Below are 14,534 nucleotides of genomic sequence, written 5' to 3'. Positions count from 1 at the left end.
TGCGGTGCTGCCTTGCACCGACCCAGTGCCTCTAGCCAACTGGGTGCGGTCCCAAGAGCCCAGCCCTAGGCCCTGGCAGCCTTTGCCCACGATCTGGGCGCTATTGGCCAGACTTGTGAACCCGGAAGACACAGGTGGGGAAAGCTCTGGGGCCCCGTTCAGGGAGGAGCCCCAAGACTGGAAGTGAAAGTGACTGCAGCCCTCTGAATGACCTGGCGGTCTGGGACACCGGAACCCCACCGGCTAGGCCAGTGATGTCAGAGACCAGCCGCTGGCTAGACTTGGGACGGGAAGGCGTTTCCCCCACCCTGGGCCCCGGATTCCCAGGGCCCGGGAAGTTGGGGCTGAGACTCTTGTCATATTTCCATAGCACACTGGAGGGCCGGGCCAGGGTGGAGGAAGGATCCCAGAGTGTCTGGGGATCCCAAATAACACGGCCGGAGTACGCAGCGCCAGCATTTGGAGAAGGGCCTCTTCCCCCGCCGCCGTGGGGAAGGAAGGAAGGTTGAGGCCGCCCTCCGCCGCCGTGGGCGGGGCTGCCCGGACCCCGCCGGGGTGGGTAGGGCCGCGCGCCCAGGAAGGGGGCGGGGCGGCCGCAGTGACGCGGCGGGCGGCGGGGAGGGACCGGAGGGGTGCCGGCGGGCAGACCGGGAGGAAGGTCGGGGCCATGGGCCCGCGCTGCGCCTCCAGAGGGTCCGGCCACTGCTGGAATCCGCGGCCGGGGCTGGAGTCGCTCGGGGCTCCAACCCGCGGCCCGTCGGCCCCCGCCCGTACTGGGTGAGGGGCGTCCACCCTAGACTAGAGGTGAGCCGGGACGTTGGCGGGCGGGCCGATCGAGAGCACGGCGGGCGACGGGGACGCCGGGGAGCAGAGGGAAGTGGGGGCAACGGGGCCTCTCGCTTGCTCAGTGGGTGCGAGGTGGGGGTACGGCGGCAGCGAAGTCGGGGCGCAGGTGGACGGAGCAGCTTGCAGGGCGGGGGCCCGTAGGGTACTTCTAGCTTGAGCCTGAAGAGTGTGGTCAGCCCTGGAGAAGGAGGATGAGGCAGCTGCATAGACGAGTGCCGGGGGTCCAGGAACGATGCGGGGAAGGGGGAGTTGGGGACTGGGCTGCCCGCCAGGGTGGGGAAGACAGGTCTCGGGGCGAAAGTGTTATCTAGTCTTTGAAGGTAGTTTCGGGTGCAGGGGGAGGGGGGCGCCCGGGGCTGCTCCGCGGAGAGACGCGGGGGACAAGGTTCTAAGTGGACGTCCAGGAGTGGGGACACGGACCGACTCGGGGAAAGGGATGCAGGGGGCGGGCCCCGAGGGGCCGGTGGTGGAAGGCGGCCCGGAAGGAGGGGCCCCGGGGTTTCCAGGGGCGGGTCCCCAAAGGATGCTGTTCCGAGGGGCTTAGGACGCCGCCGCGGCCGGAGAGGCGAGGCTGGCCCGCCAGCCCGCCGGCCACCTCCCGCGGCTCCTGGGGGCCCGCGTCAGCGCGCGGTTGCCATGGCGATGGGCGGGCGGGGGGCGGGGGCTGCGCGGAAAAGAGGTCAGCGCTCAGCCTCTCGGCGGCTCCCGGCCCCCCGCGGCGCTGGCTGCAGAGCTGGGCTCGCCGCTGCCTGCCCTGTGGCGAGCCCGGGCATGGGGTCCCCGCGCCTGAGCCCCTCGGCCCGCGCGCAGGGCTCGGGGCCGCGCGCCGCCGCCCCGCACTGACGGCCGCGCGGTGCCCTGCGCCAGGAGCCGCGGAGGCCGCGCGCGGCCGGCCGAGCGCTTTCAGGATGCTCATCAAGGAATACCACATCCTGCTGCCCATGAGCCTGGACGAATATCAGGTGGCCCAGCTCTACATGATCCAGGTGAGGGCGGTGGCAAGTAGGAGGCCGAGGAGGGGATGGGAACATGCTTCATGTTGGGTATCCGCAGGAGTGCGCAGGCCACACCTGGGATAAGGGGCCGGGCTCAGCTCAATCCCCTGCCAGTCCAGCCCCGAGGCTTAGGAGGGCTCAGGCCAGAGCAGAAGAGAGCGCGTCCCCAGTCGGATGTGGGGGAGGGGTGGGGTGATTAAGGACCGTGCGAAGAGGGACCGAAGGGCCTGGTGGTGCCTCCCCGAGTGCCCAGCCCCTGCTGAACGCTCAACCCCTATCTGATCTCCTTTAATCCTCCTTAGAATCCGTAATCCTCAGCGGGTAGGGAGAGGAGCGCATGAGGAGTCAAGAGTGGGGGGCAGAAAGTGAGGAGGGGTCCCAGGGGGTAGAGAAAGACTAGGAGAGGTTTCCCAGAGGGTGAAGGAACCTGGCCACCCCCAACGGTCAGGGAGATGGGCTGAGGCTCAGGGCCGGAGGCTGTCAGAGGAGCAGGCAGGGACCCCAGAGGGTGAGATCTGGGCTGAGAGGAAGCATGCAGGGAGTCAGGCTTGGGAGGAGAAGCTAGAGCCAGGGCAGGTGCCCATTTCAGAGGCGTCCCCTGAAATGTGGGACCAGAATCTGAACAGGCAAGAGGGTTGGGATCTGGCCTCAGAGGGTTGGGTGGGCCATGTTCAAACTCCTGAGCTACATAAGGACAGGATCTGAGTGCTCTCCAACTAGGAGGGGTGTGGCAGGAGCTGGTATTGGGGTCCTAGAAAGGCGGGTATCCCTTTTACTCTCCTGATTCTTCCAGCCTGCCCACCCTGGCCCCTTGCTGGCAGGGCATGCAGCTTGTCCCCCTCAGGAGCTTACACGGGCTCTCTCTCTGCTTGAAACACACTCCCACCCCATATCTGCCCCGCACCCTCCTTTTCCCCCCAAGTCATCTTCAAATCATGGTCATGTTATCTTTTCAGTGAGGCCTTTCCTGACCATCCTATCAATACTGCAACCCCCAACTCTATCCACCTAACCCTAGTCTATGCTTTCTTTTTACCACAGCACTTAGGACCCTCTAAGATGCTTTTTTTCTGTTTTCTGTCTACTGTGTCTCCTTCCGCTGGAGTGTACAGTTCCACAAGGGCAGGCAGGGGTCTTTACTCTGTACATCACCAGATCGCAATGAATATAAGCCCGGACAGTGCCTGGAATAGAGCAGACAGCAAATACTTGAATGACTGAACAAGTCCTGGCTTGCAGAACCCCAGAGGGGACTGGTCAGAGGCTATAATCCTGACCCCAGTAGCTATAGGGGAGCAGGTGGAATTTCAGAGAGCTAGAAAGGCTGGGACTCAGGCCTCAGAGCTGCGCTGGGGATGAGGCCTAAGTGGGGAGCCCGTCCCAGGAATGGAGTTAGGACTGAGGTGCCTATCCTCCTCTTGCCCTGGGCTGCAGAAAAAGAGCCGAGAGGAGTCGAGTGGCGAGGGCAGTGGCGTGGAGATCCTGGCCAACCGGCCCTACACGGATGGGCCGGGTGGCAGTGGACAGTACACGCACAAGGTATACCACGTGGGCTCCCACATCCCAGGCTGGTTCCGGGCGCTGCTGCCCAAGGCCGCCCTGCAGGTGGAGGAGGAATCCTGGAATGCTTATCCCTACACCCGAACCCGGTGAGTGGGTGGGGCAGGTCAGGGGCCAGGAGGGGAAGGGCCCTGGTGGGCCCAGCAGTGACCCTTACCCCTGCCCTCTGCCCAGGTACACCTGCCCCTTTGTGGAGAAATTCTCCATTGAAATTGAGACCTATTACCTGCCCGATGGGGGGCAGCAGCCCAATGTCTTCAACCTGAGTGGGGCTGAGCGGAGACAGCGCATCTTGGGTGAGACGTACAGCCAGTAATGACCCCAAAGCCCCTCTCAGGCCACCTGCCACCTGGACAGGTGGCCTCTGACAAGTCCCAGGCTCAGTTCCTGGCCTCGGCTTTCTGTGCGTGAAAAGCTGCCCTCCCAATCCCAAGGTGGGGGAGGAGTAGCAGGGGCTGGAGGGGGCTGCTGTTGCTCAGGGCTGCCGGAACCCCCCAGATACCATCGATATCGTGCGGGATGCTGTGGCCCCAGGCGAGTACAAAGCAGAAGAGGACCCCCGGCTGTACCGCTCGGCCAAGACAGGCCGAGGACCGCTGGGTGATGACTGGGCGCGCACAGCAGCCCAGACCGGGCCCCTCATGTGCGCCTACAAGCTGTGCAAGGTCGAGTTCCGCTACTGGGGCATGCAGGCCAAGATCGAGCAGTTCATCCACGATGTCGGTGAGCACCCTGTCCTGGGAGGTTCCACTTAGCATGCACTAGGCCACATGTTTGAGCCAGGGATGCTCCCAGTCTGCCGGGGACACAGAAACATAAAGCCATCCTTTCCATTTGATAGGGTGGATGCTGGGGCAGAGGGGAGCATCGCAGCCTAGCTGGGGTTGGGGAAGCCTGTCTTGAGGTACAGGGAAGAGTCAGAAGGGCAAGAAGCTGGAAACATGATCTCTGAGGTTCATGCCGGTTCACTCAGAGATGCAGCTGCTCGTCCATTAAAATTCTAAGATGCCAATGTTCTGTGGGTCAAGCGAGGCTTAGAGACTCTCAGGAGGGTCACCAGCTGTAACTGGCAACACGCTGTGGAGTGCAGGCCGAAGCTGGGTTCTGTCAGAGTCCCTCCCACCCCAGCTCTGAGTTCCATCCTCCTGCTCTGGTCTCCAGCAAGCCCTAGGTCATACTCCTGTGGCTTAGCCCTGCCCCACCTCCCAGCTCTGACGCTGGGCTCCCCGAAGGAAGAAGGATGGGGGCCCTCAGGGGCCTGGGATCCACTCCACCACAGCTCTCATGGAATCTCCCCTCCCCAGGGAGCTGCTTCCTTAATTGTCCCTTTTGTAAATGAGGAAAAGGTTGGGCCTGATAGCAAAAGCTGATATTGATCACAAGAGCCAAATCCTCTGCTAATCACTTCCCATACAAGATATCTTTCACATCCCCCACACCCCTCAAGGTAAAGACTATTATGATTCCAGATGAGGAAATTTAGCTCAGAGAGTAGTAATACAGGTTCTTTATCCTAAATTTGGAAAAAGTCCAAAAAGCACAAATAAGAAGATTGGGGACCTCCCTGGAGGTCCAGTGGTTAAGACTCTGCACTTCCTATGCAGGAGGCGTGGGTTTGATCCCTGATCAGGGAACTAAGATCCCACATACCATTGAAGAAGGAAATGGCAACCTACTCCAGAATTCCTGCCTGGAGAATTCCATGGACAGAGGAGCCTGATGGGCTACAGTCCACGGGGTCACAAAAAGTCGGACACGACTGAGTGACTAACTTTCACTTTCACCATGTGATACAGCCAAAAAAAGAAAATGAAAATCACCCACATATAACCATTATTGAGATTCTAACGCATTTCCTTCTAGAAGTTTATAATTCAATCATTATTACTTTATTTCCTAGATACTGAGGTTTCTAACTTTATTCCTCTGCTTAAGATGAAAATATCCCAGAATGGGTATCGTGTTTTTGCTTCATTAAGTGCCAACACTTCCATTAACTATTAACACCTTCATTAACCATCAACAATTTCATTAACTGTTAACGCCTTAATTGTTGACTCCTCTGATGAAGTCAGCAGGAAGCCAGCTGAAAGAGCAAGAACAAACATTGCTCCCAGCTTCCTGAGGTGTCGGGGTGAGCTCGGAGCTAAGAGTTGGGGTGTCTGGAGGGATAAAAGAGGCTGTGGGCAGGGAGGTAGGTAGGACAGGAAGAAAAATGCCCCACTTCCCACTGCCATCTCCTGGACCGCACTCAGCCTTCCCTACTTTGTGGCTCTGGGTGGGTGGTGTGCCCAAGGGAGCCATTACCCTAATTCAAGGGAATTCAAGGGCTTGATATGCAGGGCAGGGAAACTGGGGGTGGGGAGGGCACAGCTTTGATGTCTGGGCGCCTACAGGTCTGCGCCGGGTGATGCTGCGGGCCCACCGACAGGCCTGGTGCTGGCAGGACGAGTGGACAGAGCTGAGCATGGCTGACATCCGGGCACTGGAGGAGGAGACTGCCCGCATGCTGGCACAGCGCATGGCCAAGTGCAACACAGGCAGCGAGGGCCCCGAGGCCCAGCCCCCGGGGAAGCCGGGCTCCGAGGTCCGCGCCGGGGCCAGCCACGCCGGCACCCCCGATGGGCCTGAGCCCCCCCCGGGCCCCGATGCCTCGCCCGATGCCAGCTTCAGCAAGCAGTGGTCTTCATCCTCCCGTTCCTCCTATTCGTCCCAGCATGGGGGTGAGGCTGGGGCCTGGGGACCGGTGGTGGGGTGTCAGGGAGTGCGGCCCTTGGCTGGACGCCCAGGCTGAGGCCCGTGTGGCCCTGCAGGGGGCGTATCTCCCCAGACTTTGTCTGAGTGGCGCATGCAGAACATCGCCCGGGACTCTGAGAACAGCTCCGAGGAGGAGTTCTTTGATGCCCACGGTCAGCACCCCAGCCCTGCCGGGGGCGGGGGGGCCCTGAGCAGTGCCTACCCCCCCATGACACAGTCCCTGGTCCCTTCAGAAGGCTTCTCGGACAGTGACGAAGTCTTCCCCAAGGAGATGACCAAGTGGAACTCCAATGACTTCATCGACGCCTTTGCCTCCCCCATGGAGGCTGAGGGGACACCAGGTAAGTGTCCCCTATCCCGTCACCGGCCACCCGCACCCCCTAAGTGGTGGGGACTCAGAGAACTACTCATTCCTAAATGTAATGGGGTCCTAAGATGAATGGCAACCCAGAAAGGGTGTTCTTTAAATACACAGATGAATGATGAGTGGATAATGGGTGGATGGGTGGATGGATGGATGGATGGTTGGAATGTAAAAAGACATAGAACAAAGAATGGAGGAATTCATTTGGAGGCCGGGAAGTCTTCATGCAGGAGGTGAGGTCTAAACCAGATTTTGAAGGATTAGACCAGCTCTGTCCAAAAGAACTTTCTGAGATGATGGAAGGGTACTCGTCATTAGCCACATGTGACTCTCAGGTTCTTGAAATGGGGTGAGTGTGACTGGGGGCCTGAATTTTGCACAGTAATTTAATTCACTTCAACTTAAACAGGCACATGGGACAGGGCAGGATCAGAAGGAATCTTCCAGGCAAACGGGCATTGTGGGGAGAGGCGTCTCTGGGAACAGCAGGGACTGGCTGGCCTGTGCAAAGGTCTAGAAGTGTGAAATGACCTGGGGGAGTTGGGTGAGAGGGGCAGGTCCGAGGGAGATGGGGGCAGGGGAGAGTGCCCAGGCAGACAGTGAGCGGGGGCATCTGGACTGCCAGGTGAGGGCATCCCCACAGAGCCCTCAGTCTCTCTTCCTGGCTCTCCCCCTCCCATAGACCCTGGAACCGAGGGCACCAAAGACCCAGGGGATGGGGCCCGGGCACCCAGGGACTCGGAAGTGAGTATGGCCGGCCACCTTGCGCCTCAGTTCTGCCTGGCCACCCACCAGCCACCGGTCTGATGTCGCTGGCGTCGCACTGTGCCCCCTGCAGGGCCCAGATGGAGACAGTGCCGGGGAGCTGGGGGCAGAGACGTGCGCGGTCCACGCCCTCTTCCTCGTCCTGCACAGTGGCAGCATCCTAGACTCGGGCCCGGGAGATGCCGACTCCAAGCGGGCAGATGTGCAGACGCTGAGCCTAGCCTTCGAGGCGGTCACCCGCGTCCACTTTCCCGAGGCCCTGGGCCACGTGGCGCTGCGCCTGGTGCCCTGCCCACCCATCTGCGCGGCTGCCTATGCCCTCGTCTCCAAGTACTGGTCTGGGGGGTGGAAGTGGGGGTGGGGGGTGGACACACAGGGTCCCCGAGATGTGGACAGCCACCTGGAGGCTCCTGGAACCAGAGAGGCCCCCATGGGGTGGGGGGGCGGAGAGGGAAGAGGCCAGGAAGCTAGACACCTGGGCCAGTCACCCGCCCAGCTGGCCTGTTTCTAGTCTATGGCTCCATCGCAGAGCCCTCTGGGATACTGGTGGTCCCCACAAAGCCCCCGTGGTGCTGGGACTTGCCAACAGGTCAGGGGGACTTAGAGGGGGCAGGGGCGGGCCTGGAGGCGCCCACCCATCCATTCCGCCCCTCCTCCTGCAGCCTGAGCCCCTACAGCCATGATGGTGACGGCCTGTCCCGCTCCCAGGACCACATTCCCCTGGCCGCCTTGCCGCTGCTGGCCACCTCATCCTCCCGATACCAGGGCGCCGTGGCCACGGTCATCGCCCGCACCAACCAGGCCTATGCGGCCTTCCTGCGCTCCTCTGAGGGTGCCGGCTTCTGCGGGCAGGTCAGGGGTTAGGGGTTGTCCGGGGGGAACTTGCTGGCCGAGCCTCCCCCACCCTCCTGCCCCTGCTGCAGCCCCTCCTGACCGCGCTGCCCTCTCCCCCAGGTGGTGCTGATCGGAGACGGTGTCGGCGGAATCCTGGGCTTTGATGCACTCTGCCACAGTGCCAGCGTGGGCACCGGGAGCCGGAGCAGCAGCCGCCGTGGAAGTATGGTCAGTGTGGCTGGACCCGCCTCCACCGGAGGAGGGGCAGGGAGACTCCCCTGCTCTAGTTCTCGGCCCCAGGAATCTGACCTCTCTCCAGCCTGTTCCTGCTGCCTCTGTCCATCCCCTCTGGGGCTCTGCTGGCTGGCTCTAAGTCCCTGCCCAACCCCCATTCCTCCTTCCTCACTTCCAAATAAGTAGAAATCGATTGTCTCCAGTCCTAAGGATGTTTCTGTCTCCTGCTTCTTCTAGAACAATGAGCTGCTCTCCCCTGAGGCAGGCCCAACGCGGGATCCCCTGGCAGAGGGGCCTGAGGGGCTGGGCCGGGCCAGCCCAGAAACCTCTACCCTGCCCACCCAGCGCACCCCCAGTGACATGGCTGGTCCCGAGCCTGAGGGCTCTCAAAACAGGTGACATTCCCACCCCATCAACCCCAAACTGGGCTTGTGCTGGGCTGCGGAGGCAGCAGCACTGACAGCCACCTCCGCACGCAGCCTGCAGGCAGCACCCCCAGCCACCTCCTCCGGGGAGCCCCGGCGGGCGAGCACAGCCTCCTGCCCACCCACTGCCACCTCTGAGGCTCCTGACGGTGCCCCCTGTGCCGCCCGCCTTGACTTCAAGGTCTCCGGCTTCTTCCTCTTTGGCTCCCCGCTCGGCCTGGTGCTGGCTCTGCGCAAAACTGTGATGCCCACGTTGGAGGGTGAGCCCTTGGGGTGCAAGTCGGGGCATGCCTCCTCCTCCATCTGCCCCTCCTCTTAGCTCCTCCAACCTCTCCCTATCACCGGAAATTCGAGCATTTATGCCATTCCCCACTGTAAAAATTAAGTTTCTTGGCTAGAGAAGGGGAACCTGAGGCCCAGAAAGAAGGGACTTGCCAAGGCCACGTTTCCCAGCATGCACCAGGAGGAACTCGTACGCCCAGATGCCCAGGGTCCAACAGGCCTAGGGAACACTTCATCCCGAGCATCAGCAAATCGAAGGCTCTGATCCCTTGTTAGCCAAGAGACCTGTTTCACTTTTAAGCAGGACCCCGGGGACCTCCCAGGGAGTACAGTCTGGGAAGCGCTGTTTCAGGGTCACCCAGCAGGTCAGGGAGCTGCTCCACACCACCCCTACCTCCCAGGATGCCCAGCTGAACCCCCTCTCTCCTTTATCTTCTGGGTACCAGTGGCCCAGATGCGGCCAGCCTGCGAGCAGATCTACAACCTCTTCCACGCGGCCGACCCCTGCGCCTCCCGCCTTGAGCCCCTGCTGGTCCCCAAGTTCCAGGCCATCGCTCCCCTGGCGGTGCCCCGCTACCAGAAGTTCCCTCTGGGAGATGGCTCGTCTCTGCTGCTGGGTACGCACCCAACCAAGATACAGGGAAGAGGAGGAGAAGGGCCCCAACAGTGAGGGATGGAGATAGACCCCGCTCCCCCAACCAAGAGGCAGTTCCCGCATCATTGGTACTCTCTCAGGTCACCACTCCCAGGACCAGGAGCCGTTGCCTGTCCTCTTGGGCAGTCTGGATCCCCAAGACCCTCTGCCCAGAAGCTGGGGGCAGTGGTGGTGACTGGGTTAAAGAAGGGAGGCAGTGACATAGAAAGCAGCAACTCGCCACTGGGATGGGGGGTGACGGGGTGCTGTATCCGTGTCTAGGGATGCACTGTGTCTCCATGGACACTTGAGTTCACATCCTGTTGTGGGTTGTGTACACATGCATGTAAGTGAGTACCCATCTGGCCCCATGAGACAAGCGGGCCTGGATTGGGGTGATGGTGGCAGGCATTCTGGCAGGAATGCTGCTAACAGGGGAGAATGCCCCCACCCTTCGTGTCCACCCACATGTTGGGGCAGTTCAGCCTCAGCCAAGACCTGACTAGGGAAGGCTGGCAGCAGAGATGGGGGAGGTGTGGGGCGGAGCAGTCCTGGAACCCCAGTGGGAAGACAGGAGGATGGCCTGGCCCAGCCCACCACTGAGGCTGCCCTCCACCCACAGCCGATACTCTGCAGACCCACTCAGGCCTCTTTCTGGAGGAGCTGGAGATGTTGGTGCCCTCAACACCCACGTCTGCCAGTGGTGCTTTCTGGAAGGGCAGTGAGTTGGGCGGTGACCCACCAGCCCAGCCAACTGCCCCCAGCACCACTAGTGAGGTGGTTAAGAGTAAGTCTGGCCAGCCGCCCCACCTGGGGGTGGGGGGCGGTAGTCCTGGTGCGGATACTTGTTCCACCGCTGAAGCCCAGCAGAAACACCCTTGCCCCAGAGCCTTTGCTCTGGAAGGAGAGGGCCCCAGCACCCAACTCTGGACTCGGCAAAGAGCAGGGCTGTGGAAGAGAGGGAGGGAAGAGCCCTAGAGGCCAGACAGTTGGGCCTGGGGTGAGAGGCCACCCCTGACTCACTGCCCACCGCGGTCGAGCAGTCCTGGAGCGCTGGTGGGGGACCAAGCGGATTGACTACTCGCTGTACTGCCCGGAGGCGCTCACCGCCTTCCCCACCGTCACGCTGCCCCACCTCTTCCACGCCAGCTACTGGGAATCGGCCGACGTGGTGGCCTTCATCCTGCGACAGGTGGGCCCAGGGATGCGGTGGGGGTGGGGGTAGGGGGGTGGAAGAGGCCAAGGATAAGGAGCAGCCGGAGCTGGGGGAGGGGCAGCCCCAGGGACCCTTCCCCTACCCCCCCACTTCATGTGGCCTCGCTGGGGCCCATCCCGCGCAGGTGATCGAGAAGGAGCGGCCACACCTGACCGAGTGCGAGGAGCCGTCCATCTACAGCCCGGCCTTCCCCAGGGAGAAGTGGCAGCGCAAACGCACCCAAGTCAAGATTCGGGTACGTGCCCTGCCCCTAGCGACCTCAAGTCTCCCTGGGATCCCCGCCCCTAAGCCCCTCCCAGGTCCCACCTCCTCCTGCCTTGGCCCCGCCCCCGGGTACCACCAAGTCTCCTCCCCTCCCTCTTCCCCGCCCCCTCCGCCAAGTCAGGTCTCGGATTGGCGCTCGCCTCGCCCCTCTCAGCCTCTGCACCGGGTCTATATTGCCTCCGCCCCTTGGATCCACAGTCCGCACAGAGGACCCCCAGGACCTCTGATCGGGGTCAGCAGAAGCGCCCACTCCTCGGGCCTCGCCCCTCTCTCGGAGCGAGCTGGCCCGCCTCCTCCAGGCAGCGCGCACACACGTCTGGGCGCGGGTCCCCCTCACCAGCTCTTCCCGCCTCCCTGTCATCTCCTGGCCGCGGGCTCACACTGTCTCCTCCCGCCAGAACGTCACCTCCAACCACCGGGCGAGCGACACGGTGGTGTGCGAGGGCCGCCCCCAGGTGCTGAACGGGCGCTTCATGTACGGACCCTTGGATGTGGTCACGCTCACGGGAGAGAAGGTTAGGACACAGAGGCCTCAGTCCCAGGTAGACCAGCCCCCTCCTCGGGCTGACCTGGCCCCAAGCGGGAGCTCCCGGGTCCCGCCTCCTGTTCCCTGGACAGCTCCGGGTCCTGCCAGGTTGAGCCCCCAACCCCGTCCTCCTTCCCCCACCTCAGCCCTCTTCCGCGCAGCTCCACAACGCTCAGGGGTCCGCCGTTCTTCCGCTCCGCTCAGGGGGACCCTCTGGCCCTCTCTCCCTGCTAGGTGGACATCTACATCATGACGCAGCCGCTGTCGGGCAAGTGGATCCACTTTGGCACCGAGGTCACCAACAGCTCGGGCCGTCTCACCTTCCCGGTGCCCCTAGAGCGTGCGCTGGGCGTCGGCGTTTACCCGGTGCGCATGGTGGTAAGGTGAGCGCGGGGCGGGCCCGGCCTCTGCAGGGCGGGGCTCCTGTGGGCCCCGCCCCCACGCCGCTCACACTGCAACCCCCCCCACCCCCGCCCCGGCCGTAGGGGCGACCACACGTACGCTGAATGCTGCCTAACGGTGGTGGCCCGCGGCACTGAGGCCGTGGTCTTCAGTATCGACGGCTCCTTCACCGCCAGTGTGTCCATCATGGGCAGCGACCCCAAGGTGCGCGCCGGCGCCGTGGACGTGGTCAGGTAGGAGCGGCTGCCGCTTCCCTTTCCCGGCTCGCTGTGAGGACTGGTCCCCACCCCTGGCTCTCGGGGCTGACCGCCGCCGCTCCCTGCAGGCACTGGCAGGACGCGGGCTACCTGATCGTGTACGTGACGGGCCGTCCTGATATGCAGAAGCACCGCGTGGTAGCCTGGCTGTCGCAGCACAACTTCCCCCACGGCGTCGTCTCCTTCTGTGATGGCCTCACTCACGACCCGCTGCGCCAGAAGGCGATGTTCCTCCAGAGCCTGGTGCAGGAGGTGTGGTGGCTGGGGAGAGCCCCCCGAACCCCGCGATTGCCCCGGGAGGAGGCCCGTTTGTTACCACCTACATGGCCCCGGCTCCTAGCCTAACAGACTGCACATCCCCGCAAGGGTCTCTAGAGTCCTTGGAGCCAACTAGGGAGATCCGGCTGGTCCCACCCCCAGCCAGACCTGGTGATGGAGACTAAGCGGCCCCGCCCCTAACCCTTCGGTGCAGATCGCCCACCAGACCCCACCCTCTGTCTCCCGCCTCCCCCACCCCGGGGGGGCTGCTGATTGGCCTCTCCGGCCACAGGTGGAACTGAACTTCGTGGCCGGCTACGGGTCCCCCAAAGACGTGGCCGTGTATGCGGCGCTGGGCCTGCCCCCCAGCCAGACCTACATCGTGGGCCGCGCCGTGCGGAAGCTGCAGGCGCAGTGTCAGGTGAGGGCCGAGTGAAGGTGGGGCTGCGAGCCCGCTGGAGCTTGGGAGCCTGAGGCTGGGCCCTGAGGACCGCTCGTGTGTTAAGAACCTAGGACGGAGGCTGTGAACAGGCTGGCCGGCTTCGGGGAACTTGGGCTTCTCATGGGATTGGGGAGGTCACGAGCAGCTAGAAGCTGCCGGACAGGCCAGAATGGGTAACTCAAGCTGGAGTATGAGCAAGACCTTGGGTGCTCGTTCCACGCTGGCATGGTTCTGGGCACAAGCCTTGACCTTTCTGAGCCTCACTTTCCTGTCTGTAAAATGGAAAGGATAAACCCACGCAGATCTCCGTGGCTGTCAGGAAGAGCCCATGATTTACTGCATGTCAGCTGAGCACTGGGCTGGGCACAGAGCAAGTGCCTGCTAAATGTTAGCTGCTGTTACTTCCTTCCAAAACCCCATTGTACAGATGAGGAAACTCAGGATGAGGCCCAGAGAGGGGCAGGCTCCCTGGCGGGGTTTGGTCAGGCTGTGCCAGCCTGGTACTGCAGCCAGCACTGCCCAGAGCCTGGGAAGGACAGGTGAGGACAGTGTGTGAGCCTGAGACCAGCCATCCCCTCACCCTGCCCACCTCTGCCCGCAGTTCCTGTCCGATGGCTACGTGGCCCACCTGGGCCAGCTGGAGGCCGGCTCCCACCCTCATGCCACCGCGGGACCCTCAAGGGCCGCCCTGGCCAAGAGCAGCTATGGTGGGGCTGCCCCTGTGGACTTTCTCCGGAAGCAGAGCCAGCTGCTCCGCTCAAGGGGCCCCAGCCAGGTGGAACGGGAGGGCCCAGGGACTCCACCCACCACCCTGGCACGTGGCAAGGCGCGGAGCATCAGCCTCAAGCTGGACAGCGAAGAGTGAAGCCCCAACTGTGGCTGGGCTTGGGTTATTTATTCATACACTTGTGGAGCCCCAGGGGCCGCCTGTGGAAGGCTGGGCCCACGCCTGCATCCGTTTGCCCTCAGGGTTAGTTCCCTTTCATGCTGGGGGACCCAGCCCTGGGGGCTGGAGGAGGGAGCAGCAAAGGTCCAGAGGCTTTTCCAGCGTGTGTAACTCCATGGAAATAAACACCACCTGCATCCCGCCTGACTGCCCACCGGCATGGCATCACAGGGCAGCCCAGCTCACGGTTTCTAGTTCAGCAGAGATGCTGAAGGGCAAAGAGGAGCTGGGATGTGCCCAGGGTCAGGCAGCAAGTCAGAGGGCAGGGCCAAGATTGGGACCTGGAGAACCAGCCTCCCCCACCCTCCTTCCCCTCCCCACCTGAGCCAGCCTTTCAGTTCCCAGGGGCCCAGACTTGGCTTCTCACTGGAACCACTGCCTGCCTGAGCTGAGACCGTGAGATTGGGGGTTGGGAGGGGGGCGATGGGGAGGGCTGCGCTGGGAGCCCACCTCACCTGGGCACTAAGCCTCCTGGCTTGCAGTTGCTTCATCTCCCCCTTAAGACTGAGGGCTCCCAGGCACCTCGG

At 62.7% G+C, this 14,534-nt stretch overlaps 1 protein-coding gene across 2 annotated transcripts; it reads left to right on the top strand.

Moving 5' to 3' along the window:
* Positions 1-626: 626 nt before the first annotated feature.
* On the top strand, positions 627-14,151 carry PITPNM1 (phosphatidylinositol transfer protein membrane associated 1). Of its 2 annotated transcripts, XM_042238094.1 has the most exons (25): positions 627-804; positions 1,714-1,832; positions 3,276-3,490; positions 3,576-3,697; positions 3,900-4,124; positions 5,798-6,124; positions 6,215-6,310; positions 6,392-6,499; positions 6,932-7,033; positions 7,205-7,266; positions 7,361-7,617; positions 7,950-8,139; positions 8,242-8,349; positions 8,593-8,750; positions 8,835-9,040; positions 9,509-9,679; positions 10,319-10,483; positions 10,740-10,888; positions 11,037-11,147; positions 11,575-11,691; positions 11,937-12,085; positions 12,188-12,337; positions 12,430-12,613; positions 12,912-13,040; positions 13,663-14,151. In XM_042238094.1, the coding sequence occupies exons 2-25, from the start codon at positions 1,755-1,757 to the stop codon at positions 13,924-13,926; spliced, it is 3,843 nt and encodes a 1,280-aa protein (XP_042094028.1). In that variant the 5' UTR covers positions 627-804; positions 1,714-1,754; the 3' UTR covers positions 13,927-14,151. The 2 variants fall into 2 exon arrangements, with proteins under 2 accessions (XP_042094028.1, XP_027815880.2); XM_027960079.2 differs by lacking the exon at positions 6,932-7,033.
* Positions 14,152-14,534: the final 383 nt, after the last annotated feature.

This window comes from Ovis aries, chromosome 21 (assembly GCF_016772045.2).
Source record: "Ovis aries strain OAR_USU_Benz2616 breed Rambouillet chromosome 21, ARS-UI_Ramb_v3.0, whole genome shotgun sequence".
In the NCBI taxonomy this organism is placed as follows: domain Eukaryota; kingdom Metazoa; phylum Chordata; class Mammalia; order Artiodactyla; family Bovidae; genus Ovis; species Ovis aries.
The sequence above is the reverse complement of the archived record's forward strand: the minus strand, read 5'-3'. Positions and strand labels throughout refer to the sequence as shown.

What these genes read in the sequence shown, in the direction of transcription:
- PITPNM1 (XM_042238094.1), top strand. Translation starts at nt 1,755, where the DNA reads ATGCTCATCAAGGAATACCACATCCTGCTGCCCATGAGCCTGGACGAA. An exon ending in GCGGAGACAGCGCATCTTGG is followed by an intron (nt 3,698 to 3,899) that starts GTGAGACGTACA and finishes GGAACCCCCCAG; the next exon opens with ATACCATCGATATCGTGCGG. An exon ending in GCAGTTCATCCACGATGTCG is followed by an intron (nt 4,125 to 5,797) that starts GTGAGCACCCTG and finishes GGGCGCCTACAG; the next exon opens with GTCTGCGCCGGGTGATGCTG.